The sequence below is a fragment of the Aplidium turbinatum genome, chromosome 16 (genome assembly GCF_918807975.1).
Source record: "Aplidium turbinatum chromosome 16, kaAplTurb1.1, whole genome shotgun sequence".
Taxonomy (NCBI): Eukaryota; Metazoa; Chordata; class Ascidiacea; order Aplousobranchia; family Polyclinidae; genus Aplidium; species Aplidium turbinatum.
The window spans coordinates 17,361,090-17,388,331 of record NC_137487.1 but is presented as its reverse complement, the minus strand read 5'-3'; the positions used below and the strand labels follow the sequence as shown (position 1 = coordinate 17,388,331).

General features: G+C 38.7%; 1 protein-coding gene across 1 annotated transcript in view; it reads left to right on the top strand.

The window, feature by feature from the left end:
* The window catches only part of LOC145785985 (limulus clotting factor C-like), a 75,479-nt gene that overhangs the window by 21,778 nt on the left and 26,459 nt on the right, over positions 1 to 27,242 (top strand). Inside the window, exons 2-10 of the mRNA XM_082597678.1 lie at positions 6,350 to 6,493; positions 6,962 to 7,132; positions 7,973 to 8,164; positions 9,327 to 9,518; positions 10,162 to 10,365; positions 12,070 to 12,218; positions 14,206 to 14,341; positions 20,016 to 20,140; positions 20,567 to 20,765. Of these exons, the coding sequence (XP_082453804.1) occupies positions 6,350 to 6,493; positions 6,962 to 7,132; positions 7,973 to 8,164; positions 9,327 to 9,518; positions 10,162 to 10,365; positions 12,070 to 12,218; positions 14,206 to 14,341; positions 20,016 to 20,140; positions 20,567 to 20,765 (1,512 nt within the window). The remainder of the gene's footprint in view (positions 1 to 6,349; positions 6,494 to 6,961; positions 7,133 to 7,972; positions 8,165 to 9,326; positions 9,519 to 10,161; positions 10,366 to 12,069; positions 12,219 to 14,205; positions 14,342 to 20,015; positions 20,141 to 20,566; positions 20,766 to 27,242) is intronic.

Here is a 27,242-nt window from a genome sequence, read left to right as displayed (position 1 = left end):
CACATCAAAGCAACATCTCTCAACGAAATCCATAGATTTAACTAGCCCAGCCTTTTCCATCGCATTGCTGCCACCACATACATTTCTCTGCAACAACATTCAACATATTAATTTTGCACAATCTGCTTTTATCTACTCTTACCGCGAAACGCTATGGCCGCGAGTTTATATGTGCCGATTCGATGGGAGACGGCCATGGCCGCAAATTTTTCTTGACTTGGCAATGGGAAGCATGTACATTGTACACTGTACAGCCAAATACAACTTTTTTTGTTTCAGTGAATTTGTTTCAGTGAAATTGTTTTCAGTGAAATAGCTTAGCATCAATAAATCATCATTACGTTGCTGTTTTCTGGGCGAAGTTGGCCTGTTTACGAGCAGTTTTGAGAAAAGTACACATATAGCAAATCAGTCACTTTTTTACATTGATTCAACGTCTGCATACGTTGAATCAATGTAAAAAGCGACTGATTTGTTATCTGGGTATGTTCACACTGATACGACCATTTATTAGGTTTAAATGAAGTAAGAAACGAAGTACATCTGCAAAACACAAGCCAATAATATAAAACGAACAAATTAAGTCAGTCTCACACGATCAGAACTTAAAGTGCCCCTGACAGGTTGGATCCAAGTATAGTAACTTTTCTAAGCATTTTCTAGCGCAGAATTATGCTTAACGAACTTTTTAGTCTTAACCTCGAAGCTCGACTGGTAAGGGCGAAATTTATACAAAACGATAGTTCCACAGCGCCACCACAGGCGAAACTCAATATTTCACTGCTCTGCGACGACTTTGGTGGTGTTACGTCATCGTGGGTGGGCGTCGTTAGCGACGAATAAAACAAATGCTTTCTAGATGTAATTGGTGGATCACAGTTTGGTCGGAGTTGGTACAAGCGGTTGCTTTTTTCGAATATTTATTCTTTTTTGCAGTTTAATAAAACTGTACTGGATACGTTCCTACAAAACCTAAAATATACTTGAAGTGAAAAATGAAGAAATCGTACGAATCATCATTCATATTTATTTCATCATCACTATTCATAAATAAATAAAAGTTCTCTCTCTCTCTCATAATGTGCCTTCAGTTGGCCATTGAAAACCGGTGTAATAGCCATCTGGATTTTAAAATTGTTTCGGATTTGCCAAACAATGCATGATGGCAGCACAATCCGATTGTTGCTTCCGAGAGTACCACCTTGTAGTATCCACTCCAATACATGCCTGTAAGCGACTAATTACCGATACTGCCTGCAAGGAAATAAAATCACTTTGTTTAGTGTGCATTCTTTAGCGTTTAGGGTATTTTTAGCCTAATGTAGCATCCTTACTCTTTCGATAGGTCTCCGTTTTCTCCTTTCGGTTTATTGCTTTTTCTCCAGTTCTTCCTGCTCCCCATAAAAAAAAGTCCTCAGAACTGCAGGATGTAAGTGTGCCTCAAAATGGGTCAAATTAGTAACACAGCTAGATGGGTCTTTCTTCAAAAGTGCTTTCGTCTGTGGCACTTCATGGCAACATACACATTCATTGGGCTGGGACATAGACTCGCACTTGTGGCAAACGCACCACCTACAGTTCCCAGCACGCCACTCATTGCTGAGAAGATCCAAATCGGGTTTGTGATGTTAACAAAATCATCTCCATTGAAGTAAAGAGAACATATACGACTAGTTTTGTATGGTCCATCCCACTTTCGAAGACTTGAAGAAAACTTTGACTATTTTCTTCTCAGCACCTTGTTTTGTTTGAAAGCATGAAAAGATAGCACACGTCTTTGTCACTGACTCTGTCACATAAACAGCAATTTCCAGGCATTACCTCAACCATAAATTAAGGGTACTGTCTGTGAGATACTGCTGTTACACTGCAAATGGCTATAGCCAGATTAGGACAAACAAAAAAAATTATCCAAATTGTAGCCCTACAAGAGTTTAGAAAAACTGCAATTTCAATTGAATTGAGATGCTGTTTGATAAAAATAAACTCAATCTATTTGATCTAAACCTGATAGTAATAATAAGTTGACTTTTTCATTTCGGTAATTCTCATTTTGCACATGCTTTAGAGTTAGACCAATAGAGCCCCACACATTGACGTTTTGGAGCAGTCGTACCATACCTTACCAACTCACCACAGAGAAAGAATGTATCCTTCCCACCCACGGTGACGTCACAGCGGTGTTGCCGTTTTTATTTTCGTAATTGACTGATTGCCAGATTTGCCGAAAATGAACGAAAGTTTGCAAGCGTGTAACTTAGTAGCCTGTTGATATTTTTTACGATTTGCTGGTCAGGGAAGTTTGTTAGTGTCATCTCTTTGGTATCTTAGGTAACTTTAGCAAATTTATTTTCCTGTCAGAGGCACTTTAAAGTAACAAAAGTCCCTTTTACTGAACACAGCAAAAAAAGCTCTTATGAAAATGGGCTTGCTGAGATTGAGTGAGGCGCGAGCAGAGAAAACAATCAATGGAAAGTGCGCCGAGCAGAGAAACTATAACGTACAAACATACGTAAAGTAAACGTAAATTTGTTATAAAACACACTGGCTTTTCAATGAGTCATGTAAAAGAAGCTGGATTTGCTAGCTAAAGTATAAAATGTACTGGCTGAAGTCCATACCTGAAGAAGTTGCAAATCCACTATTTTATTCAATCTTGTGTCCATGATCGTGCATGTGCCGTGCTTCCCACAATGTCCAGGAGAATCTACCCTTCCATCTCCCGCTAACATGAGGTCAATACCATCACCTTCCAATTGTTGAAGTACAGTATTCTGCTCAATGACATATTAAAAATTCTTATCAATGACACTATTTTAAAGAAAAGATTGAGCACTTCCGTTTACAGTATGTGTGTGTTTCCATACATTAGGAAGCATTCATAAAATATCTATAACAGATATATCATTGTTTATAAACTTCTATTTGAATAAGTTTATACTGATGAAGCCACACTTGTGTGGCGAAAGCTCTGTATTTAAATAAACCGATTCTTCTGATTTGGTGTGATATTGTTTACTTTATTTAAAATGTTTTGTCACACCGTGCATCCTAGTGGATCATCAGTTGAATTATAGGAAAATTTAATGAAAAGTTTAGGAACGAAGTTTTGTTTTGGAATTTTACAAACTTACCCCGGCTTTTCACTACGTTCATTGGTAGACACCTCCGAAAATGTATTTATTGAGAAATTTGGATAGTGCATTTCATTATCTTCAAAAGATATGTCTTGCAAAGCCATTCTTGCTTTTTTGGGAGTGGAAGTAACAAGTAAGGTAATCTGGTGGAATTCATTTTCTTTCAATTGCAAGTTGCAGGTCACACCTACAGATTGTGTTAATACCAGGGCATTAGCCTGAGTTGCTGCAATAAACATATTCCAAATCAAGCAAAGCTACTTTTACAGTATTATTTGGCATCACTTCTCTTTCCAAAGCTATTAAAATGTACACTACTGTTATTTCATAATATGTCATATTATAGAGTCAAAGGTTCTTACCTTTCGCTGCACTCCTTGGCTTCAAGGCAGCTTGGCATCCTTTTGATGAACAAACACGGAAATCTAACACGTCATATTGTGTTACAGCATCACAAGTAACCATTTCTGTTTGGCATGACTTCGGCTTTTTTTAAAAAAATTCTCTCGATCTTTTCAGGGTACGAATTAAGGGTAGGAATTGTTCAGGGTACGAATTTGGGTGCATCCCTAGCCAGTAACTGAAAAAGAAAACAACAATGTATATATGAAGGAACATTTTTTGTTAATGCACTTGGTGAATTATACATAGGACGTTCTAAAAGCGCATGTAGCTGGAAATCACTATACCAGCAGGCAGCATACATATTGTAAACTTATGGAAAACAATTTCTCAAGGATGCTACTTCGCTACTTATGTACGGTACTTAATAACAAACATGTAGTAATATAATTGTTAGCTTAAAATTACCTCAAGAACTTGCCGCTTCCTAGCAGCCGGTCGCATGGATAAAGTGGAATTTTGTTGTGGAGTTGTCTCTCCACTGGACTTTGAATCCAACGGTTGCAAAGTTGTTGAAATGTTTTTGTTTGGAAAAATTGAAGGGCATGCATTAAGGTTTAAATTGAGACGTGTGGCATGACCCATGTCAAATTGAAAAAGATTTTGAAAATCTGTTTCCTTAAAATGGAGTCGCCATATTGTGCTGGACTCTGTTGATCCTGGCCACACCCTTGTGGTGTTTACAGACTTGTTCCATTTCTTTTTTATGGTACGATTTTTTGGAAAATGGAACAAAGAAATTTTATCAGTAGCCTAGAAGAACTGCCAGATGAACAGTTATATACGGTACAACACACCGATTTGGCATGATGAGTACCAAATTGTAACAGGTTTAGCTTAGTTTACTCACACAGCACTGGGGAAGAATGCATATTGAGATATAGGCCTACTTGTCTAGCCAATACACAATCACAAATTGAAATACATGAGTAAATACTGAGACTGGTAGGTAGGCCTATCGTGCACACAGCACAGGAAACAGCACTTTACAAACCTGAGATAGAGGGACGCCGGAACCATTTTAAGATGAAATATACGGTAGCGATAATGCTGGGCAACTCGTTCGTTTTCCCGCTATTAGCCATGAAAGTCGAAATGTGAGACAGATGAATGATTGAAATAGCTTGAACAAGAAGAAACGAAAGGTAAATTTCACATTCATAGCATCACAATCTGCTGCAAAGTATAAAATGTGTCCACGGGATAATTTGTGTGGGCTTTCTGTAGGCTATAGGCCCTATAATTAGGCTAAAAGCGAATAGCAGAAGTTGTTAGCCTATATTGCAAAATGTGCAGTAGCTTACATGACCTTAAAAGGCACCATTGCCACCCATCCAGAAAAAACTTGAGAGCAGGGGGCATCCGCCCTCCTGCTGAGACAGCTTCATTAGCATCACGTATCCAACCGCCAAACCAAGACAATTTTAATGTTTGGTACACACCATAACTAGGCTACCAAATGCTATAGTACAGCTTTCGGTAGCCAGCAGTAACTTTCATTTTGGTAACACTCAGTAGATTAATTGAATAAGACTTTAGCTTGTCCTGGAACTACAGCTCCAAAAAAGATCTTTACCTACTTTGACGGAAAGTTCTCGTTCCCCGTTCTGTTTCCAGCAAAAACACCTCCAACCGGGTAAAGACATTTGCTTGAAACAGCTACTGTGCAGCCAAAACATGTCTTCAACCAAAAATACTTCTGTAGATGAACACTTTTGAAGTTCATAATTTGCTAGCTTTCAATAAATCATTTGCAAGTTTCCTTTTGTTTATTAGAAAATTGTAAGATTCGATTTGTAAGTTGTACGCTAATAGATTTCGCCAAACAATAGTGGTTATAATGTGGCAAGAATGGGAAATGCTGTCATTACAAGAAGTGGAAACCTGTTTTGCTGAAGTTCAGCATCATACCATTCCATGCAAGTCATGTCACGCTACATTTGCTACAGTACAAGAACTGAGGCAACATCAAACTGCAAAGCATAAAGTAAGAAGTATACAAAAGGTGGCTACGGACGAAGACGCTAACAACTTTCTTCACAAAGCAATTGCACTGGCAGAAAACCACGGAATAAATATCATACTACCGAACCCACCACTGGCATTCATAAAACAATTAAGCACTCACATGCAGCGCTCTCTGCCAAACCCCAACCCAATATTTTGGACGTTGAATCCACGAAATTCTGATTACCTTTCTCCTTGCAATATACACCTACACTCTCAATTTAAAATAACTGTACAAATCCCTTTTTTGTGTTGATTTGACCTGGAAAGGATTTTCGCGTTATTTTTATAAGGGTTAGCGGTAGTATGACGTGGCATATAACGTTTCGTGTACCAAACATGCCATTTTGTGTCGACTCTCAGCGAAAACTGCTGGTTAAAAATCCCGCTCACCTTGGTTTGGTTTTGAAACTTTATCCTCGGACTGACAAAGCCTGTGATAGGTTATTCTGGGTATTTTCGCATAGCCTACTTGTAGAAGCTTTGAACCAAGGTCAAATGCCGATCTTGAGCACGAAAAACCTCAATGTGAGCTTGAGCAATGCATTTTAAGGTTTTTGTTCAAAACCTTTTCTAGCAGATAGAGTTCGACAATCGGAAACTTTTCTCTGCCACTCTCGGTAACCGAGCCTGCGACAGTGGTTCAAATCCTCTACAACTATGCAAAATTGCCAAGGAATAACCTATCAGATGCTTTGTCAGTCCGAGGATAAAGATTAAAACCAACCAACACTTAACTTAGGCCTACCTTTCCACATTCGAATTTCAGCAACTATAATTTATAACCACCTGCAACGTTTTAGACGAAGAATGTCAAGAGCGTAATCCCGCGAACCTTCCTCCCGGTAGAAAATGCAAGAAGCGCTGCCAAACTAAGACCGATTGTGGAAGATCATCAAAAGAATGTATATGTGATGACGTATGTGGAATGTCATGCATTAATCCAAGTAAGTATTTCCTCATTCATTTTGACTTTTCACTATAATGTATTGGAACCGCACCGTTGCACTCTTAATTTTGTGAGGGAATTTGCCCTTACCAGTGTATCGCATTTTGCTTTACGCGCTTTTCATGACGTCATACTTGGTCGCCTTTAAATAGGCTTCCTTGACAGTGTTGCGTCAGTTTCTTACATTCTTATGTTTATTACGTTATTATAAATTCAATCGACTTAGTGTCGGATTCATGTTGCTGTCGAAGTCTGTGCAACATTACATTCACAACAAGTTGTACTTGGATTGCAGTTTTCCTATATTCATTTGTTCAAACCCCTAACTTTTCCTACTGTTTGTGAAATTGACCCAGCTTATCCCATAGTAGCATTTTAGGTAAATACATTTAAATGCGAATCTCCCCTACTTGTATGGAGGGCTGTTGGCTCATCCGATTTTGTATCAATCAGTCATTATGTTCAGGTTTAAGGTGCGACAATTCAGAGACATTTGAAAACGGAGTCATCGCTGGTAGCCTGATCTATAAAAGTACCATAACCTACACTTGCAACAGAGGATATGTTTTAGTAGGATCAAACCAAAGAACCTGCAGATCTGACAAGAAATTCACTGGAGAAGCACCTACTTGTCGCCGTAAGCATTAAATTTGATTTTGTGTTTTTTGCACTTATGCTGTTATCGTAAAAGTACATTTTCCATTCTTCCATCAAAAAAACTAAAGCTACAATACATGTGATTGTTTGGTGAATGAGCATTGCATGGTAAAAGTAAATTTTAATTGGTCAAAGATTGTGTCTAAGTGATATTTTATGCTTTAAACTGACTATTCTGAATCGATATCAAGCACATCATGAAGCATAAGTTTTGTCGCTTCCATCTTTTTGTAGACCTCTGCTATGTTTGGCATATATTGTGTTTTTGTACTAGTCAGAAATAAAAACAAAGTTGTCCTGACAAAAATTTGAACACACATTTGGGGCTTGTGTTTTACATTGTGGATTTAGTAACCCAAATTTTACTCTAACCCAAACCTTAAAGGAATGGGCAACCTTTTTGTTTCGTGTTCGTCGTTTTCAGAAAAAAGACAAAATACTAAAAATGTTTTCTGACAACAAATTGCAACTATAAAAGCATTTATAATCAAACCTATTGACTTTAAATGCAACAAGCACATTGCATTCAATACTCAACATTGTATGCAAAATAATTTACGTTGAAAACGTGTTTTTAAAACAAACATAGATGAAGAAAAAATTGGCTTCCTTCTCTCATCAACCTCATGAAAGCAGGTTACAATATCTTTTTTTTTCTTTACAGACTGGGTTTCGAGTATAGCCTACATTACTATAATAGGTTACAAGGCAATATGTGTTTTAATTATATTATTTTCAGCAAATAACCTGAAAGGTGGAGCAACGACACAAAACACAAAATTGCCTTTTGAAATTAAATAATCAACATTTTTCTTTTCAGAGCAACGGTGCTTTGTTCCTAGAGCCCCGCGATTTGGAACAATATCAACAAATGAGAGATTTGTTTTGTTTGGAGAAAGTATCACATTCACTTGTAATCCCCAATACGAGATTGTGGGAAGGTCGCCCAGAAGTTTGACAGTTGAATGTGGAGGCAATGAACAATGGTCGGATGAAATTCCAACTTGCAGAGGTTTGTATCGTCACTGCAATGCTTACTTGTAAGAAAGCAATTCAGGTGGCACCCATCAGCTGTTGCAACTAGTGCAAGTTGTAACGTTTGGCTTGGTAAGATTTAGATTTTCTGCTAAAAAAACAGATAGAAGATCAAGAACAAAGCTAAAAACACAAGGTTCACGCTTGAAGATCTACCACAGCAATCTGCCAAGCCAAAATTCTGGTCTCAGATACCTTGGCAAATCATTGTGATCGACCCCCTTTCCAAAAACAGGAAATTGATGTCCCCAAAATATACTTAGATATTATGAAGTTAAAAAATAATGTTTACTCAACCAATTTTGTCAATTTATTTCAAAGAGTGTCTAAAAAAATCATGGAAAACAATTTCTAGGTGAAACTTCATTTTTCTTCTCTAATGTTTTCATCAACATTCTCTAAAGACGATTCATATTTCCCACTAAATTGGGAAATTACAGGTACAACTAAAGCAAATGTAGCGTCTGTAGCGCTACTCTAACTAACATGTAGCGCGGCTACGGCTGCAGCTACGGCTACCAGCTACCGCTATTGCTACTAAAAAGTAGCGCGCTTCGTCTCACATCTGTGAATGATCATGGTACAACTTTCAGAATCTTATTTTCAATCATTATTCATCAAAAGTGATGATTTGGACATTGGTTATTTCATCTCACAATTTTTTTGTTGTTTCATTTCAGATTTCTTAAAAAGACTGCCATAAAAGTGAAAACTAATACTTCCAATTAAGACATTTAAAAGTAGTGAAAATGTGAGATAAACTTCAAACATAAGTTTTTGAAAAAACTAAGAAAAAGGTTGATCGACAATACTATGTTGGTCGGCCGCGATGCGTTATCAAAAGGGGTCGACGAGGGGGCACAATTCTTGATGTGATTGGTTTAGCTCAGTCAGAAATTATTAGATATTTAGGGATTAGAACAGAAAGCATCAGTTGAGTTAGTTTCACCAGAGTTCTTGAATCATTATGATTATTATCACTTTTAGGAGTCCTTTTATCTGATCTTTCTCTGATCGGAAGAGCATGGAAGGCAGTTATTCCAGCTCATTGCTTGACTTTTGCTTCACTTTTTTAGGTGCTTATAAATTTTGCACATTAATTAAAGCAAAGCTGTCTCAGTTCTTATTTTGTTTTATAGCAATTCGTTGCATCGTTCCAAAACCACCTGCATTTGGATCAGTATCATCTCGAGCAAGTTCCCTTCCTGTAGGTAGAGCCATAACCTATTCCTGCAACCGTGGTTATGAGATGGTCGATCAACCCTCGATGACTTTGCTTGCTAGATGCTTGGCAAATAAGCAATGGAGCAAGACAACTCCACAGTGCAGAGGTAAGATCTTTCTATAAAATTAGTGGCCATGCAGCCAACAATGCTGTGTTGGTATCGAATGCCCTGTAGCTCACACTACAAACAACAGATTACCTGTTTCTTTGGAAATTGATACAAAACTATTCAGTGTCCGTTGAAAAATTGCTTCGTTAGAAAATGCTTTGACCTTTGGTGTGTTTTTAATGTCAGTAAAAGACAAATAAAACAAGCCACACGGCATTTAACATAATATAATAACAGGAAAATAAACTAAAAGTTACAAACGTTTTCGGCTATACTCATGTTAGCCCTTATTAAGTAACCAGCTGACTGATGTTCTACATAACTTAAAATTACACAACTAATCTACATAAACAAAATCAAAAAAAATAAACGGATAAGACTGCCTTTTCGTTATGAAACTCCGGATGCAATAACTGAAAGGGGTGAGAGCCAATTATAAAGGAAACATCATTCAAAACATGTTCAACTTTGTGGCAATGTACGGCAACATTGTAACAGTTGTAACAGAGGTTTGTTTTACGTACGATGACATGCAAATTTTGAGCAAAACTATCTAAAAATGTGGACCAGATCCGGGCACCGTTTGTCTAAGAGTTTGGTTGAACTGGAGTAAAATTTAACACAATTTTGTTACTTACAGAGTCACGTTGTGAAGTGATTCGTCCTTCTCAATTTAGCACTGTGTCATCTTCAAAAGCATTTGTTCCTCTTGGTGCCAGTGTAACATATCGCTGCAGGGACGGTTACGGAATGGCTGCAACATCAGCCAAAAGTGTCACCATAACTTGTCAAAGAAGAAATGGAGTAACGTTGTGGTCTGATACAGAGATTCCTGAGTGCATAGGTGAATTTTTACTTAACATAGCGAGTGTGGCTCCCAAAGCAATCTGTCTATCGATTGACACCTGTCATAATATTTCGTTTTATTTTGGGGTTATTTTTACGGTTTTTAACGCTGACCGACGTTATTTGATTTAGCTTCTACTTGTTGGTTGTTTTTACAAATTGTATTTCTCTCTATAGGCTCTGTAGAAGATTCTCCGTTTTACATTTTATGATCAATCTGCTTTCATTCAAACCGACACTGTGATGTTTGCCAACGTTTTGATAAGAGAATAGGCTGAATGAACTTCACGTGACAGTTACAACATCAAAAATATACAAGATGTTTTTTCATTTTTAGACTGTTTCATAGAATTATTGGTCGGACAGTAAATACATAAAAAGCTTCGTACATCCCCAGACGCTGTGTGGGTCGCTGCTTAGTGACGTGCGCAAAGAGAAGCAGAGGTGGAAGGTCAAATCCCTTTATTTGGGGTTGATATTTTCAACTTTGTTTGATGCTTTGTTGTTTGTTACGATATTGTTTTACGTCATCGATCTATTTTTGTTGATGAACATACAAGTGGCTCTCCGTGCTCCATCCTGTGAGTAACAGCTGCATCCAAGCAGATGAGAAATGAAACTTGTCTACAAAGAGCCTCTAATAGGCACAGTTGCAGGGGGCGATGGACAAGTTCAGGTGCCCTACCATCATGCAGCTCAACATAGAAAGCTACACAACAAGCAAGATCAAAGTTGTTAAGCAGTTTGCCCTTACCAACCGGGCACTCGTCATACTTCTATCCATTTTGTTTATCACCGTTTATGTTTTTCTCCAAACTAAGAGAGTTAAAGATGACGTAATTTTGTAGCAATGTAGCCAGAGCAACAGAATGAAGAAGTAAAACAAATAGAAACTTGGCCAAAACGTCGCATTAGAATTTCTAAATCTATCCCTTCCTGCGCGCCGTGGTGGGGCAGTTTGATGTACGACTGAGCTACAAACGGCCAAAGGACACCACTCGCATAATTTCTCGGAGTATTGTTCACTAGTGCTAAATCTGCTGTTCAGTAGGCTACAGCTTTCACTCTTTATTGGGACCTCGCTGTTTAATGTTAAATGGATCACCTTGACTTAGTTGCAATGAAAGTTGATGATGTGGAATTAATCATATTGAAAAAATTAAAATGTTTTATTTCGACATAAAGTTATTTTCTCTTCCTTAATTCGAAATCGCAGCCATTTCGTTTCTCTATGCCATGGAAGTAATTTGCAAAGCACCAGAGAATTTTAAAACGATGAAAGCGTCGTGAAATGCAAAGCGCTTAGATTAATTTAGCCAAGATTTGCTATTAAGTGTGTATCAAACCAAATGCAGGATATTTTATAATTTTGTTGGTCTTGTCTATGCTTTAATTTTATTTCTAGTTAAAAATTTTCTAAATTTTCTTAATTTTATTTCTACTTCAAGCACTTTTAATTCATAACGACGTGCTCATGATTCAGCAAAAGTAGTTTGTTTTTATCAAAATATTGCAAAATCGCAGAGCAGTGCAGCTCATCTTGTTGTTTGTGAAATTTGACGAGGAGTTAGTGTTTGCGAACCAACGACTACGTTGATTCAAATCGCGGTTGCTAAAATTGTAATCAGACATCTAGCCTAATGTATGTATTGACATATTATTTTATTTTTTAGAGGTATATTGATTTATCTAAATGTTATAGACTACAACACATGCGGAGTAGCTGGTGATACTTCAAGTAGAAAAGCCAATTCTGTGAGAGCTCGAAGAGCAATAGGCGGTACCAATGCTACTAATGGAGCTTGGCCCTGGCACGCCGTGGTATCTTGGCGAAGTCTTGAAGTTCTTCGGGTAGGTCAACTCAGATTATTTTACTTGCTTGATACTACTTTAAATTTTCGTATAGTTAGTAAGTTTATAATAGAGTCAAGTTAAGCACACACTATTTCCAATACCATACTGAATATCGATAGGATTAGATCCTTTTCAATGGAATAGAAGACATAAATTGTTGAGACTTGATAGTCATAACCTAGAAACCATTTCGCTAATGTTACAGAAACCATTGTTTTTGTTTTGAATAATTCCCAGTAGCCAGCTAAGTTTGTGCCAATAAGAAACAAACTGTCATCGGCAGCCAATTCTATGACAATGTACCAAGAATGGTAATACGTAGGCACAACCTTACGGTGATTCGGTAACCTTATAGTATTCCCCGATTCCGTCATAACGTGTTTGGCCGGTTCTTATATCAATTAGATCAAGGGTCTCAAACTCAAACTGCTCTGAGGGCCCAATCAACACTTGTAAATCGGCTCGAGGGCCGCACCACACAATACGAAGTCAATTGTCTCTCCGTTAGCTCAGTGGTTACGCGCTCCACTTAAGATCAAGCGGCGCTGGTTCGGCTCTCGGGGCGTGCACTTGAGCAACACATTTCAGAAGTGCTCTCCATTCAGCGGCACCTAATGGATGGAATAATTCCCGACAACAACACTTCAACAATCGGAAAACTTCACTCTGCCAATCTCGGCAACCGGGCCTGCGTCAAAAGCCTTTACAAGTTTGCGAAACTATACCAGGAATAACCAATCAAGGCTTTGTCAGTCCGACGGTAAAGATTCAAAACAAACCAATAAACAAAATAACACGGTGAAAACGCAATAAAAAAGATACTGTACAGTAGTAAGAACACACCAAAAACGTTAGATCGCAAGAAAAATTAGTAAGAACAAAGAAATGGAAAACACAGCACCAACGTAAAAAAACAAAAAAGAAAAACAAAAAACACGTAGCCTAAACGAAACGACGGACTTGGAGAGCTAAAATCTTGCGATCAACATTCAAAATTACGGAAAAAACTAAACTGTTGAAGAATTGACTTCAGCAAGTACCAAAGTTACAATTGCAATTATGACACAATGAGTGAATAAGCAATGTGATTGAGATGTAACAATACGAGTTTCCCGTACGCATGGCGCTACAGTAGTGTTAAAAAGTCGTCTGAAGTTTGATGGGTATTTTCAGGTTTTTTGAGCATTTTATCTTCTTATATAGAAAAATATGTAGGCTACTGTGATTATGAATTATTTCAAAGTTTAAAAGTGTATCGCGGGCCGCACCAAAAGTCCTCGAGGGCCGCATGCGGCCCGCGGGCCGCGTGTTTGAGACCCTTGAATTAGATGCATCGATGTGATGTGGTCGCTAGACTAGCAGGCCTGAGTGTTTTACATAATGTTGGCGACGCTGTGGAACCCTCTTTCTTTATAAGTTAAGATATACTGTAGATCGCTGGTTTTTGAAATATAATAATATAATCTATAGCTTAGTAACTGTTCCACGATCTTCTTCTGTTACGTGAGAATCGGTCGAAACAGATACTTGCCGTGATTACTTTACAATTGTTGATGAAAATGTTTTGAAACTTAGACATTTAAGCTAAGATTTAAAAGTTTGTAAAAGTTTGTGTTATTTTGAATGACGCTTACTACATATTTGAAAGTATATTTTACGTTTAGCCTACTTACTTTACATTGAATCGTAACTACAATACAAACAACAGTAAGTACTTCAACAATCGGAAACTTCACTCTGCCAATCTCGGTAACCGGTCCTGCGTCAAGAGCCTCTACATACAGGTATGCGAATATACCAGGAATAACCTACCAAGGCTTTGTCAGTCCGAGGATAAAGATTGAAAAACCAAACCAAGTAAACTCGTCTAATGTCAACTGTCAAACTGCCCTCACTTTTTTCAAATATGTCAATCTACTTTTGGAGTTTCTTAACAGAACTATGGAGAAAGAGTTGTATTGGGTTTATCATTGCTTCTTTGCAGGTGTATGGTAAGCATAATGGTATAGTTGGAGGCGGAAGCGTGATCAATACCGCCTGGATATTAACGGTTGCCCAGTTATTCCACAGTCAAGATAAGAGCGATGCTCGTTGGAAAAAAGGTTTTTTAGTAACACTGGGTACGTTGATATATTAATTTTTTATCATCTGTAAAAATTGGATTGTAAAACTTGTAAAACATTGTAAAACTTGTACAGTAAAACAATATTGTAAAACTGTTGTTCTACTGAACGGACGTGTTTTTTTTTCTCTGCTCCCTGGTTTCAAGCATAATGCCAAGTGAGAAATCTAGAAAGTCTGGTGCTTCTGCAAGGGAAAACGACTCAAACAGTTTTTTTCAAGACAGTGTAGATAAATTGATTGAAAAATGCTTGCCTAGAGTGGAAGAATTGATAAATAAAGCAATGACAAGACTGGTACAACAGCACGAGGAAGAGGTTTTGGCCTACTACTTAAAACTGAAATTGATCAACTAGAAAACAGCCAAAACTTTTTCTGCAATAAATATGAAGAGTTGAAGAAACAATACGAGACCGTGGTGAAATCAAACAAGGTACAGGAAACTGAAATTGAAAAGCTTAATACTAGTGCAAAGAAATTAGAAACCAAAACAAACGAAGAATGTATCAAATTAGATAACCTAGAACAATACGAAAGACGACAAAATCTTGAGTTTGTCGGAATACCTGTGGGGAAAAATGAAGATACTTGCAATATTGTTATTTAACTGGCCAGCAAGCTTGATGTTGAAGTAAAAGAAGATGAAATTATAGCAGCACATCGCCTACAACAGAAGGATGATGCGAAACCACATGCGGTCATTGTGCGCTTCAGCAATCGCAACGTGCGCAACCGCATCTATAAAAATCGCAAAGCTGCTCGAGACCAAGTATTCCCAATAGAAGGAATGAGAGAACTGTACATCAACGAAAATTTAACACAGCAACGAAAGAGCCTTTTCTGGCTCTGCAAACAAAAAGCAAAGAATACCGATATGTTTGGACTACAAATGGACGGATATATGTGAGAAAGAGTGATGGATTCGATTCAATTATAATTAACAAAGAAGACGATCTGAAAAAGCTGTGATGGTGGGTGTATTTGTTCCTCTTCTCTTTACTTATTAATTTTACCTGTTTTTAACTGTTTTGGAAATGTCACAACGGTATGCTTATGGAATTAATAGATGAAGACTTAAGTAGTAACTATCGAAATGTATGTGAAAAACACACAACCACCAGTGTCGTAAAAGAATTACTTACTAACACGACATCAGATCTAACTGCTTGTCATGTTAACATAGTGAGTCTAAATAAAAACATAGAAAAACTAGATGAATTCCTTTCTGACATTTTAAAACCAATAGATATACTCTGTTTGGCTGAAACACGACTAACCCCTATAGCACTGAAAGTCTCGTTTGGCTTCCTGGCTACGAACTAATTAATGTGAATTCCAGCACAAAAGCAGGAGGAGCTGGTATCTACTTGTCAAATAAATTAATTTTCAATAACTTAGACACTCTCCACCTTAATTTAAAAAACTGCAAGGACGTCTGGGCTGAAATCTCGTTGCCCAGCAATGAGTTCTTTATCATCGGATCGATTTACCGCCATCCTTCTAGCGACATAAGCTGCTTTCAGGAAAGCTTTATTAATTTGATTAAATCATTCAAACCTAAGCTGAAGTATCTGATCCGAGGTGACTTCAACATCGACTTTGGAAAGTGTAATGAAAACCATAAATTCAAACTTTACTTTGATGAAGTTACCGCTGCGGGTGCGTTACAACTAATGAACATACCAAATAGAATTACTACAACTACCCGCACAATTATTGATCGATCACATTTACACCAACTGTTTACATGCCCATTAAAAAAAAACCTTTGGAATTTCAAGTGACGTATCAGATCGCTTGCCCATTATGGTCAAAACATACTTTGCGGCATCACATAAAGAGCATTCGAGGCCACTGATTAGAAAAATCACGACACAAAGGCTTGAAAAATATCTAGCTGATCTTGATTCTGTCCTTCAAACTCCAACCGCAATAAGCAATAATAGTATTGAATGGCTTATTGCTAAAATGATCTTAACAAACCTACATTTTCCTAAAGTTAAACAAACACTTAAGCAACATACCTCATCAGGAAAACCTTGAATTTCTAATCGTATCTTGAAGCTTATCAAAAAGCAAAATAAACTTTTTCGAAAATTTCTCAAAAATAAGGATCCCACAATACACAGTGAGTATAAGCAATTTCGTAACAAACTAACTCGTATAAACACTAAAGCGAAAAAGGCTTATTACAAAGAAATATTCAAATTGGGTAGGAGTTCCTCAGATACTTGGAAGATTATCAGCAAAATAATACGTAAATAAAAAACAAAACTAATGAATTACCATCCAAAATCTCAACAATCACACAACTATAGAAAAACCAGAAGAAATCTGCGAGGAAAGGAATAACTATTTCGTGAATATTGGTCATAAATTAGCCAAAGGTAAACAAATAAGCACAAATTACAGAAATACTCTAAAAAATGGTCGGTCTTGCCCTGTTTCCTCCGCCAGCCTGCAACCAACAGATGATAACGAAGTAATAAATATAATTGATGACCTCAAGCATAACACGTCCCCAGGATACGATGACATTCCTTTGACTGTTATAAAGAGCTCCAAGCTCTTAATAGCTCCTTATCTTACCCGAGTCTTTAATAACTGTATGATTAGTGGACACTATCCTGAAGCTTTGAAAATAGCCAAAGTCATACCTATCTATAAATCAGGCTCCGAGCAGGAACCTCAGAATTACAGACCGGTATCGATTTTATCGCCTTTCAACAAAATATTTGAAACAATCATTTAGAAACGCTTGGCTAATTTCTTGGAAAAATATAAACTCCTTTTCCCTTTGCAATTTGATTTCGCAAAAACTACTCAACTAATTTTGCAATTACTTACTTCCATAAGGATATCATAAATGAACTAAACAACAATCACACTGTGTGCTCTGTGTTTATAGATCTCAAAAAAGCATTCGATACAGTTAATCACGAAATCTTAATCGACAAGTTGAATCATTATGATGTAAGGGGAAACGTTAAAAACCTTATTCATTCATATCTAACCAATAGGCAGCAATACGTACATGGCGGGGAAATCAACTCTTCTCACTCAAATATTACTATTAGAGTTCCTCAGGGCAGTGTACTTGGCCCCTTTTTGTTTTCAGTTTACACAAACGATCTTCCCGATGCAACTAATTTGAAAACTCTACTCTATGCTGATGACACAGTTCTTTATTTGGCTCAAAAAACTACCAGCAACTTCCAGCCGATGATAAACAAACATTTATGCTCACTCTACACTTGGCTTGATAACAATCAGTTGACACTCAACTTGAGTAAAACTAACTACATACTCTTTAACAATAAAAAGACTAAGCTCTCCGATATGCAAATTAAATTAAATGGTACCATAATTAAGGAAGTTGACCACACGCGCTACTTAGGAATCACAATAGATAACAAACTGAACTGGAAAAAACACATTGATAGTCGCTCGAAAAAATTATCCTCTTCTTCAGGCGTACTGAGTAAACTTAGAAAATTTACTTCTAGAAAAGTTTTCATCAGTATTTATTATAGCATTGTACACTCTCACGTACAATATGGAATTATCAACTGGGGATGCGCACCCACAAAATACTTGACTAGAATCCAAGTTAGACAAAATAAGATAATTAAAATCGTTACACGAGCATTTGAAATGAAAACAAAATTACTGCCACTCTATCAAGAAAATGAAATACTAACTGTAAATTCCACTTATAAACTAGAAAGAAGCAAATTTTATGTCCAAATTTTATAATAACAAACTACCGAAAAACTTCAAAACTTTACACATGTATCAGCTATACATTCGTATAACACCCGACGCTCAAGCTCCAATTCGCTTTATACTCGATAGGCAAATACCCAATTATTTCAAAAAAGTTTAAAATGCATGGGAATCCAGGTATGGGACAGTTTACCCCAAAATATGAAGAAAAAAAAACATGAAAAAGGGCTACAAACTTTTCAGTAAAATGTGCAAAAAACACTTCTTCAATAATCAAGAGTTTTAGAAACGACATCCACTACCTGACTTTATGTCCATTGTTATTATTTTTTCAAGTTCTTGCGTCTGTATCTGTATTTGTTTTGTTTTTTTCTATTCTTCCTTCTTTTTTGTGTCAATTTGCTATTGAAAAACGCAATACTTTCTTTCGTATAACTGTTTGAATGAGAGAGTGCAAACTCGACGACCTCCTACGCCTTCAGGGCTACGGTCTTTCGCACTCTCTCATTGGATGCACACTGTACGTTTTTGTTTTATGTACGTTTCGCATCCAAACAAAAATAAAATGACCATCCATCATTATGATTTAATTATCTACACTCTTTTTAAAACATCCAGTTCCTAACCTTTGCTAAGCCAATTCCCATCAACAACAGCTGCTATGCAGTACGTGTCGCCACGGCAGTGAGTGGCTCTACATATGTTCGAATTCGGTATAGCGTCTGTAGCGGCTGCAGCTTTTCATATGTTTTCTTGCGTCTTATTGCCGTTGTGAAACCTGTGCATGTTGGGAATTTGAAACGCTGGCTAGAATTTGGGCATTTCATTAAGAAATTATACCGTTTGGTAAGGTTTAATACACATATACGTAGCCAGTGGCGTACGCAGGATTTTCTCAAGGGGGGGGGGGGGGGGGGCATTGAAAATGGTTTTGAATGTTTTGAATCGAAACAAAAAAAGTTTAAAAACGCCCATTTGCTAATAATAGCCGATAGGTTACTGGCATCAGTAGCGTAGCCAGGAATTTTGAAATGGGGTGGTTTTGATGGCCGGCGGGCGAAGCCCGACGGCCTTTTTTCCGAGGACGACATTCAGCGGCGGGGGGTTTGGGGGGGCCTCCCCCAAACAATTTTGAAAAATTACTTTGAATTTGGTGCATTCTGAGAGCATTTTCAACAAAAATGTGGGTATGAATATTCCTGTAAAATCGTGCTGTCTGGTGGCATAGCAATAGAATAAGATCATGTTTTTTTCGGTAATACGGTAAATGTGATACGTTTTTGGCATTGCTATAATATTATAATAGGCTATGCTACATTGGCATACCTGGGGTGGGGTAGGTAGATTGGGCCATGTATTTCACATTGGCTTAGTCTATAAAACAACATTGTTAATTGCTTTGACAGTGCAATCCAAAACATATTAAATGCCTTAATCTACGTCGTTAACTACTAAGAATTTTTAAGGGGGGGGGGGGCATGGCCCAATAGCCCCCCCCCCCCTGCGTACGCTAGTGTACGTAGCTACGTCGTTTTAGCGCTATGCACCTGCCGTATGCTGCATAGCTTGGAGCACTGAGTTTTCTTTAAATCAACCGTCTAGCGTTCAAAGCAACATGAGTATGGTTTTGTCAGTCAATTATGGTGAGTTATTATCAGTTCACGACGGATTCTTTTCTTGGGAGGCATGGTGCCAGTTTAGCTATAGTTGTAGTTTATTTTTTATGTTCTAAATCAGCTCAATTCATTCTATTTGTAATAAACAAGCATTTGGTATAAATTCTTAAGGAAATCCCCATATTCCAGCCAGCGTTTCAAATTCTTAACAAACACAGATTTCACAACGGCAATAAGAAGCAAGGAAACATAAGAAAAGCCGCAGGCGCTACACGTCAATAGACAATAGTAAATAACTTTTATTTTTGTGAGCATACTTTTGGTACTTTAGGAATAGGAGAGCTGCCCACCCTCCAAACCGACCGTTTACCCTTCTACGTTCAAGTGTTCCAGTCGGCGGATATAATTGTGCATGAGTCATCTGATGCCATGACCTTTGATTACGACATTGCACTGGTAATGCTTTAAGCTTTTGATTGTGAGAAATTATTACAAGCTTAGTTTAACTTTATTTGACGCAACTTTGAGATTTCGGTTTATCAAAACTGTTTCAATTTATATTATGCGGCCATCTTGTCGTGTTAGAACGATTCGACTTTTAACTGATTGTGGATGCATCCATGAGTTTCTTTGTCTTTGGAAATAATTTAGTATTCAGATTGTTCCACAGTCTGCAAGTTTATCAATTTGGTTTATCAAAACTGTTTCAATTGATCTCCAGTGATAATGGCGTATTCATTAGTTTGTGTAGTAAGTTAAAATTCAAAATCACGAAGTATCTTTAAATCTATTGAAAATTAACGTATGCCAAATTAATGTTTGCCTTTCATTTTTTCCTTTTGTACATTTTAAAAAAAAGTTGAAACTGAGCTTATGTTTTAGATTCGTGTCGGACAACCATACCGCCAACAAGGATCTAAGTTTGTTCCTATAGTAGATGGTCACAATATCATACAATTTTCGGGGTATGTGAGACCCATATGCCTGCCTTGTATGGAAGATACATGTGTTAATGAATATTTGAAAAGGAACGGGTTAATTGGTGGAAATCTATCTGAGGAGACAAAATGTAGAATTGAAGGTAATAATGTCTGTAAATGTGAGCAGTAAAATAAGGTCGTCAGATCACTCAGCATGCGACGACTCAGCAAGTGCTTCAATTCAGAAACTTTTACAACTACAATTTCAGCTACTGTCAGCAAACGAGAGTTACGTACTCACGTCGGACTTGCTTGGTCATCGCTTGCTAAATTGAATTTGCTAACTTGTGACATGCCAAGTTTTGGCTTGCTCAGTTTCATTATTTTTCAACTTCAGCCACTTGCTCAAGTGTTGCCAGTTCAGTTGTCACTTGTTCAACTGCTATTTGCTCAATTCACAACTGCTGACCTGAATGAGACTCTTAAAATAACAATTTATAGTAACTTCGGCAAATCACAACTAATGAGGATAATTTACAGAGTTGGTCCATACGTGTGATTTACTGATTTGCAATGCTGCATCTTGTACGGTACCTAGTGTTCTATCAATTTTTAAGCGGACGTAAAAGTTTAGGGGAAGGGAAGGTAATTTGATACACTTTTAACGTTTTTGCCTGTTAACTGAAAATTACGTGACACAAACTATTGATTTTAAGCTGAAATGAAAGTCTGATCCTTTACACACTTTTTAAAAGCATTTTCACGGTTCTATGTTTGTTACATTTTTTTTAATTGAAATTTTAAAAATGTCACTCAAGTGTATCAATTTACCTTCCACGGAAGGTAAATTGATACACCCGGAAGGTAATTTGATACAGTAAAACTAACACAGAAATCCCCTTTGACAGCAAAGCAATAAATGAAAATTTAATATGTGGTTGGCGTGCTTGGGTGCAAGGATGACTGTTGAGACCTATGTGTGCGGCGAAGCTTCTGCAGCGGGATGGACATGGGAAGGATGATTGGCTGGAGTTCTTATTCAAGGGGAGGTGCTTTGCGCTGTTCTCATTTTTTGACAGCAGATAGCGTGTAGGCCTACGAAAGCCTATTGTTCCGGCGGGTCGATTGCCCTCTTGATTAGAATTGAAATTGTGATGAAATTTGTAACTTGGTTGGTTGAATTAAGCAACGTTGAATTTGCGTTCTTTCACTGTTATACGTTACGTGGCGCGCCTTCTGACCAAGACGTTTAATTTCTGATTGTCGCATTTGCCGCGTGCCGGGAGCCGTGGTTTCTGGAGAGTATTTGCCATTGTGTGTTGAGTTTCATTTCATTATCAAAAAAAGCAAGCTAGAGAAATGAATGTGTACCACGGATTTAAGTTGTCGTGTTAAAGCCATTGTAAGTTTATACAAAATCAGGTTTTTATCCCAACTCGCGCTCAATAAATCAAAAAACAACAAGAAACAATTGCAAGTATGATTCAGGCAGACCGAGGAGGGATTGTAGGTAGGCAGTGAGCACCTACTCATGTAACCAAAAATAAAAACCTGATAATTGGACAACTGAAGTAAAGAACTATAAAGTATCTAAATAACGAAATAAAAGAATTAAAAGAACTAACAAAATTGACAGAATTGAAAGAACAAGAACTAAAGGACTAACTTAAAGACTAACAAATTTAAATTTCAACCAAGGAAGACTTCTGAAGGGGTGGTCAGCACTTCCCTGCAACGAAAGGACTTTAATAAACTTTGATTGTGCTGTAAACTGGAACTCTACTGTAGCCTAATTGTGTATATTAATTTGTTTAAATTACTGTATTGTTTGTCAAGAGGCTTGTGTCACCGTAACTCAGCGAGCGGTAAGTCCCTAATTAATGTTGGTTACGCTGTCCAATTACGTTACGTGTGTCGCTATTACTGTGTGTAGGCTATAGTATACAGTAGTGTAAATTCTTTTAAATTAATAAATGGAAGGTGACGGTGTCCATCCGGTGTCTCGTGCGTTTCCCGTTGGCAGTGGGACAGGGGGCGCTGCGTCTGGGGGTGGTGCGGCGGAACACCCGGGCGTTGGGCAGGTGTATCCTCAGGGGGTTCATGGCAGCCTTACCCATGCTGATTCCAGTGCAGAAGCTGTGCTCAGGGACGTCAGACACAAAAAAAGAGAGGTGCTGCAGGGGGTTGGAGAATTAAGGAGAGGTCTCCCCATGGTACATGATGAAGCGTCGCTAGAGCGGGCCTTGGTTGATATGGCGGAGTTAGAGGGCAACTTTGGAGAACTGTTAGAACTTGCGAATAAACTAAAGGATAGCACTATGATATCTGAAGCTACAGAACAGGTCAGGTCAGAGATTGAGGAATTGAGACGTACTATAAAACAGAAGCAAATCTCCAAGGTAGATACAAAATTAGGTACAATAAAAGGAAAATCAACCACCAGTGCCTCGAGTAGTCGCTCGCGCTGTTCAAAAGAAGAAGAGATTGAAATCCGGCTCGAAATGGAAAAGTTGCGGTGGAAAAAACAGCTGCGGGTGAACAAAGCCAAAGCAGAGGAAGCCGAAGCCAGAGCCGAAATTGAAATGCAGATCAAGGCAGCCGAACTGAGAGCAAGGCAAAGTAAGCTTGACTTGTTTTCACAATGTGGATCGGACCAAGGGTCGGAGCGCGGGCAACGACGGCCTACGGCCAGTAGTCTCGGAGTCACCGACTACATCCCTACAGCGATAGAAAAGGTCCAGAGGTGGGACGCTGACATTATCAATCCGCCTGGGAGATCCCATGACATTCATGGGGCCGCTAGCATAGATGCCCAACCTAAACAGAGCCAGGCTAAACAGGAGAATTTAATGGAACCGCCACATAGAGAAACTCCCCTAAGAAAGCTCTTTCCAGGAAACGCCCTCACAAACAAGTATAGAACGTGGACTAAAGATAATTTTTTGGCAAAACCGCCCGGGGGGACCCATGGGGCCGCTGAAAGAGAACCTCATTATGATTATCAACGTGATTTTTATAGAGAGAAGGTTGTGAAACCGTCACAAACATGCCCCTTAACTGTAAGGAAAGATCTTAAAGGTGAGAGATGTAATTCACCACTAGTTAAAGATGATGGCCGTGAAACTAGACATGTTATGACATCCCCGCCAGGGCTTAATGCAAACAGAGGTGCTGAGGATCAACAAAACTGGTTCTATAAATATCATAATTGTCGCACTTTCTATGACAGGGCCGCATTGATCAACTATGACGGCAACAACATGCCATTTATATTTTTTAAAAACCGTATTGAATCACTAATGGAGAGTTGCCCATTTGAGGGAAATCGGCTGACTTTGCTACAGGCAGCCTGCGTACGTAGCGCCGCGCAAACCATCTCAAACTTAGCATCGGATACTTCTGGTTGGAGCAAAAAGGAAAGGATCGATATGTCGCTGGATCGCTTGTCCCAGCGCTTTGGTGTTAGAGGCGGATTTCTCGCGGAGCCGGAGATTCGGCGGATACGGCATGGCAATAAATTATCTGGGATGTCATCATCCTCAATAAAGGAATTCAAAGACGAGCTGGCTCAGTGTACCCTCATCGCTAGAGCGTATAACCAGCGTCATCAGCTAGAAGGACGTTTTGTACTAGACTTAGCAGGTCGATTACCTGGATATGCGAAGAAAGACTTTTTGTACTATCTGAAAGAGCAATATGGTAGCACCGAGGAACCAAGCTTCCAAAGCCTAATGGATTTCGTAAATTGCGAAGAGACGTGTCGCTCTACGGACTTCGCCATACGCTTAATGGAGGAAGTCGTTGCTAGAAAAGATACAAAACGGTCGGCAAGTGATAATCACATTATGCGTATTCGTCAAACCTCAGCACAGCCTGTCAGAAATGTCACCCAAGGTAGCAGTCGCGGGTCTGGCTTTTGTTCTGGGAGCCGAGAAGAAACGTTTGGTAGCCGCTCTTTTGAGGGTACGAGGAAGGACATACTTTGTATCTATTGTGAGAGTAGGAATAAGCAAGAGCGTCACAGACTACCCAATTGTCCTGAGTTCCTAAACTTGACGCCGTCGCGACGCCGAGATGTCATCGCCACGACTGGTCGTTGTCTAAACTGCCTACGTCTAGGACACGAAGCAAAAAACTGCACCCAATCATGTAATTGTAGGCGCTGCGGCGAACATTTCCGATTTAAGCACTATTATCTACTGCACGACGCCTATGTGAATCCTCAAGGAACATCGGGCAATGGCAATGATCTTAGAACGGCACCTGCCGTCACTAATCGTAGCGTAAGCATCGCTCATAAGAGGGCAGTGTTTAATCGTGTCACGGCTGCGCGGGTCATAAACCCATCTAATGGAGAGACCACTCTGGTTTACTGTCAACACGACCCAGGCTCTCAGCTCACATTTGTTTCAAGCCGATTGGCTAAAGAATTGTATCTAAAAGCCACGGATAATGTATCCTTCCGCATGGACACTCTAGCAGGCAAACAAGAAATACACTCTGATCTGGTTAAATTTAATATCCAATCCTTAGTTACTGACGAACTGTATGGTGATGTGGAAGCAGTGGTAAATGCACCTTGGAGTGACCATGTCGAAACATTGCCGCAGCATCAAGACTTAAATAGGTTTTCACATTTCGATAATGTTGAATTGATTTCGTTACCTAACAAAATGTCGGTCGATATTCTAATCGGGAATGACCATGCTTACTTGATGCGAGTATTAGAAGAATGTGTTGGCATGACTCGGGAAGAGCCCCATGCTATTTTAACCCCACTGGGCTGGCTGGCTAGTGGAGGTCGAGGTTCTATGATCTCTGGTGATTCTAAAGTACGTCGTGTTGCCATTAATGGTAACGTCGCTGAGGAGTCACTTAGTCTTGACAGTTTTGATGCGCAGGAGATTGAAATCAGTCGTTTAAAACATGTAATAAAGGATTTAACCCTAACAGATGAAACGATAGAACTGTCCCGCAATGATGTCATAGCACAAAAATTTGTTGAGACGCAAATGAAAGTTGAAGATGGGAGATTTGAAATGCCCGTACCTTTAAAAACCGACTTTGAATTACCGGATAACCACTCTTTGGCTTTTGACCGTGTTCTGAGCTTACGACGAAAGGCTTTAAAGCAATTTGATGTTCGAATATTCTTAGTAGAAACGATGACTGAAATGCAGTCCAGTGAGTACATTGAGCCGGTAAAAGACGATGACTCATCAGCATGTGTGTGGTACTTACCATATTTTGTGACATCCCAAGCAAAAAAGCGAGTGGTATATGACGGCAAATCTGAGTTTAAGGGTAGGTGTGTTAATGATGTGATTTTGTCGGGCCCAGACATATTAAACCCTTTAACACAAGTTCTGGCTCGCTTTAGATTGGGAAAGTTTGGCCTAATGGCAGACCTAACCAAGTGCTTCTTCCAGATTCAATTACCAATGGAACAACGCGACTTGTTCCGTTTGCTGTGGTTTGAGAATAATGATATCGAAAAGGGCAAAGTAATTCCGTTTAGATTTTGTGTACACCCTTGGGGAATTAACAGCAGTCCATACGTCGCCTGCTTAGCCATTCAAAAGATGATTGAACAAAACCCCACTGGAGCCAGTGACCTGACCCTGCGTGCCATTCGAAAAAATATGTATATCAGGCCTCGAAATTCACGGCGGACATGTCCGCCGTCACAGCATGTGATGTCCGCGGGAAGTACCCTCTAGATCGGTCATATTTGTCCGCCGAGAAATATCGCAGAAACTAGCGATACAAATCGTCATTACATAGCACGAACAACTGTTGCAAGAATATAATTTGCGCTGGGAATGCGAAATTATCGCATTCCAAGCGCGCATCTAGAAAAAGTTAATACTGTATCTTTTAGCTTCCATTCAAGCAGAAAAACTTTCGAATTTTACGTTGCTTCAACAATTGATGACATTGAATCAGCGTAACAAAGGTGAATTCTTCGCTAAGAATCGATGGGAGTACCGGTACTTCTACACTAATCACGCGCAACTTAGTTCAAGTCTTATGTCACAATGTCTGGCTTTGATCTCCGAGTAATATTGATAAGGCAAGGTTGGTTACAAAGTTAGATTATAAGAGTAGGCTACTACAGCAAGATGCAGCAAAACTTAAGTTTTGGTATTACAGTTAGAAAGAAAAGGCCCAGGGAAAATTCTGAAAGTGAGAATGAGGGCGATAAACCTACTACTAGGAAATTTAGTGGTGATAAACGCATATATTAAAGGAACAACGAATGTAAGGATTAACTTTGTCAAAGATCACAACACATCGTTTACCCCAAGCCATCAATTTCCGCTCATCAAGGCCATCAACAATATGAGTGACAACGAAAAAAATCAAAAGAGGTTGTTTGAAATCGCATATTTCATCGCTAAAGAAGAGCTCGCATTTACGTTTTTCCCTCAACTAGCCGGTCTGGAGAAAAGACACGGAATAGATCTCGGTATCACGTATCTTAACGACAAGCACTGATCTCGTGGAGATTGGCGCACGTCTTTGAAGATCGATGCTATTGAAGCTCTCATCATGCGCATATGTTTGGATGGCCTTGATTGCGCTGATTATAACTGCGAGCCTGCCGTGGTCTCGTGGAATACTGATACTATTTTGAA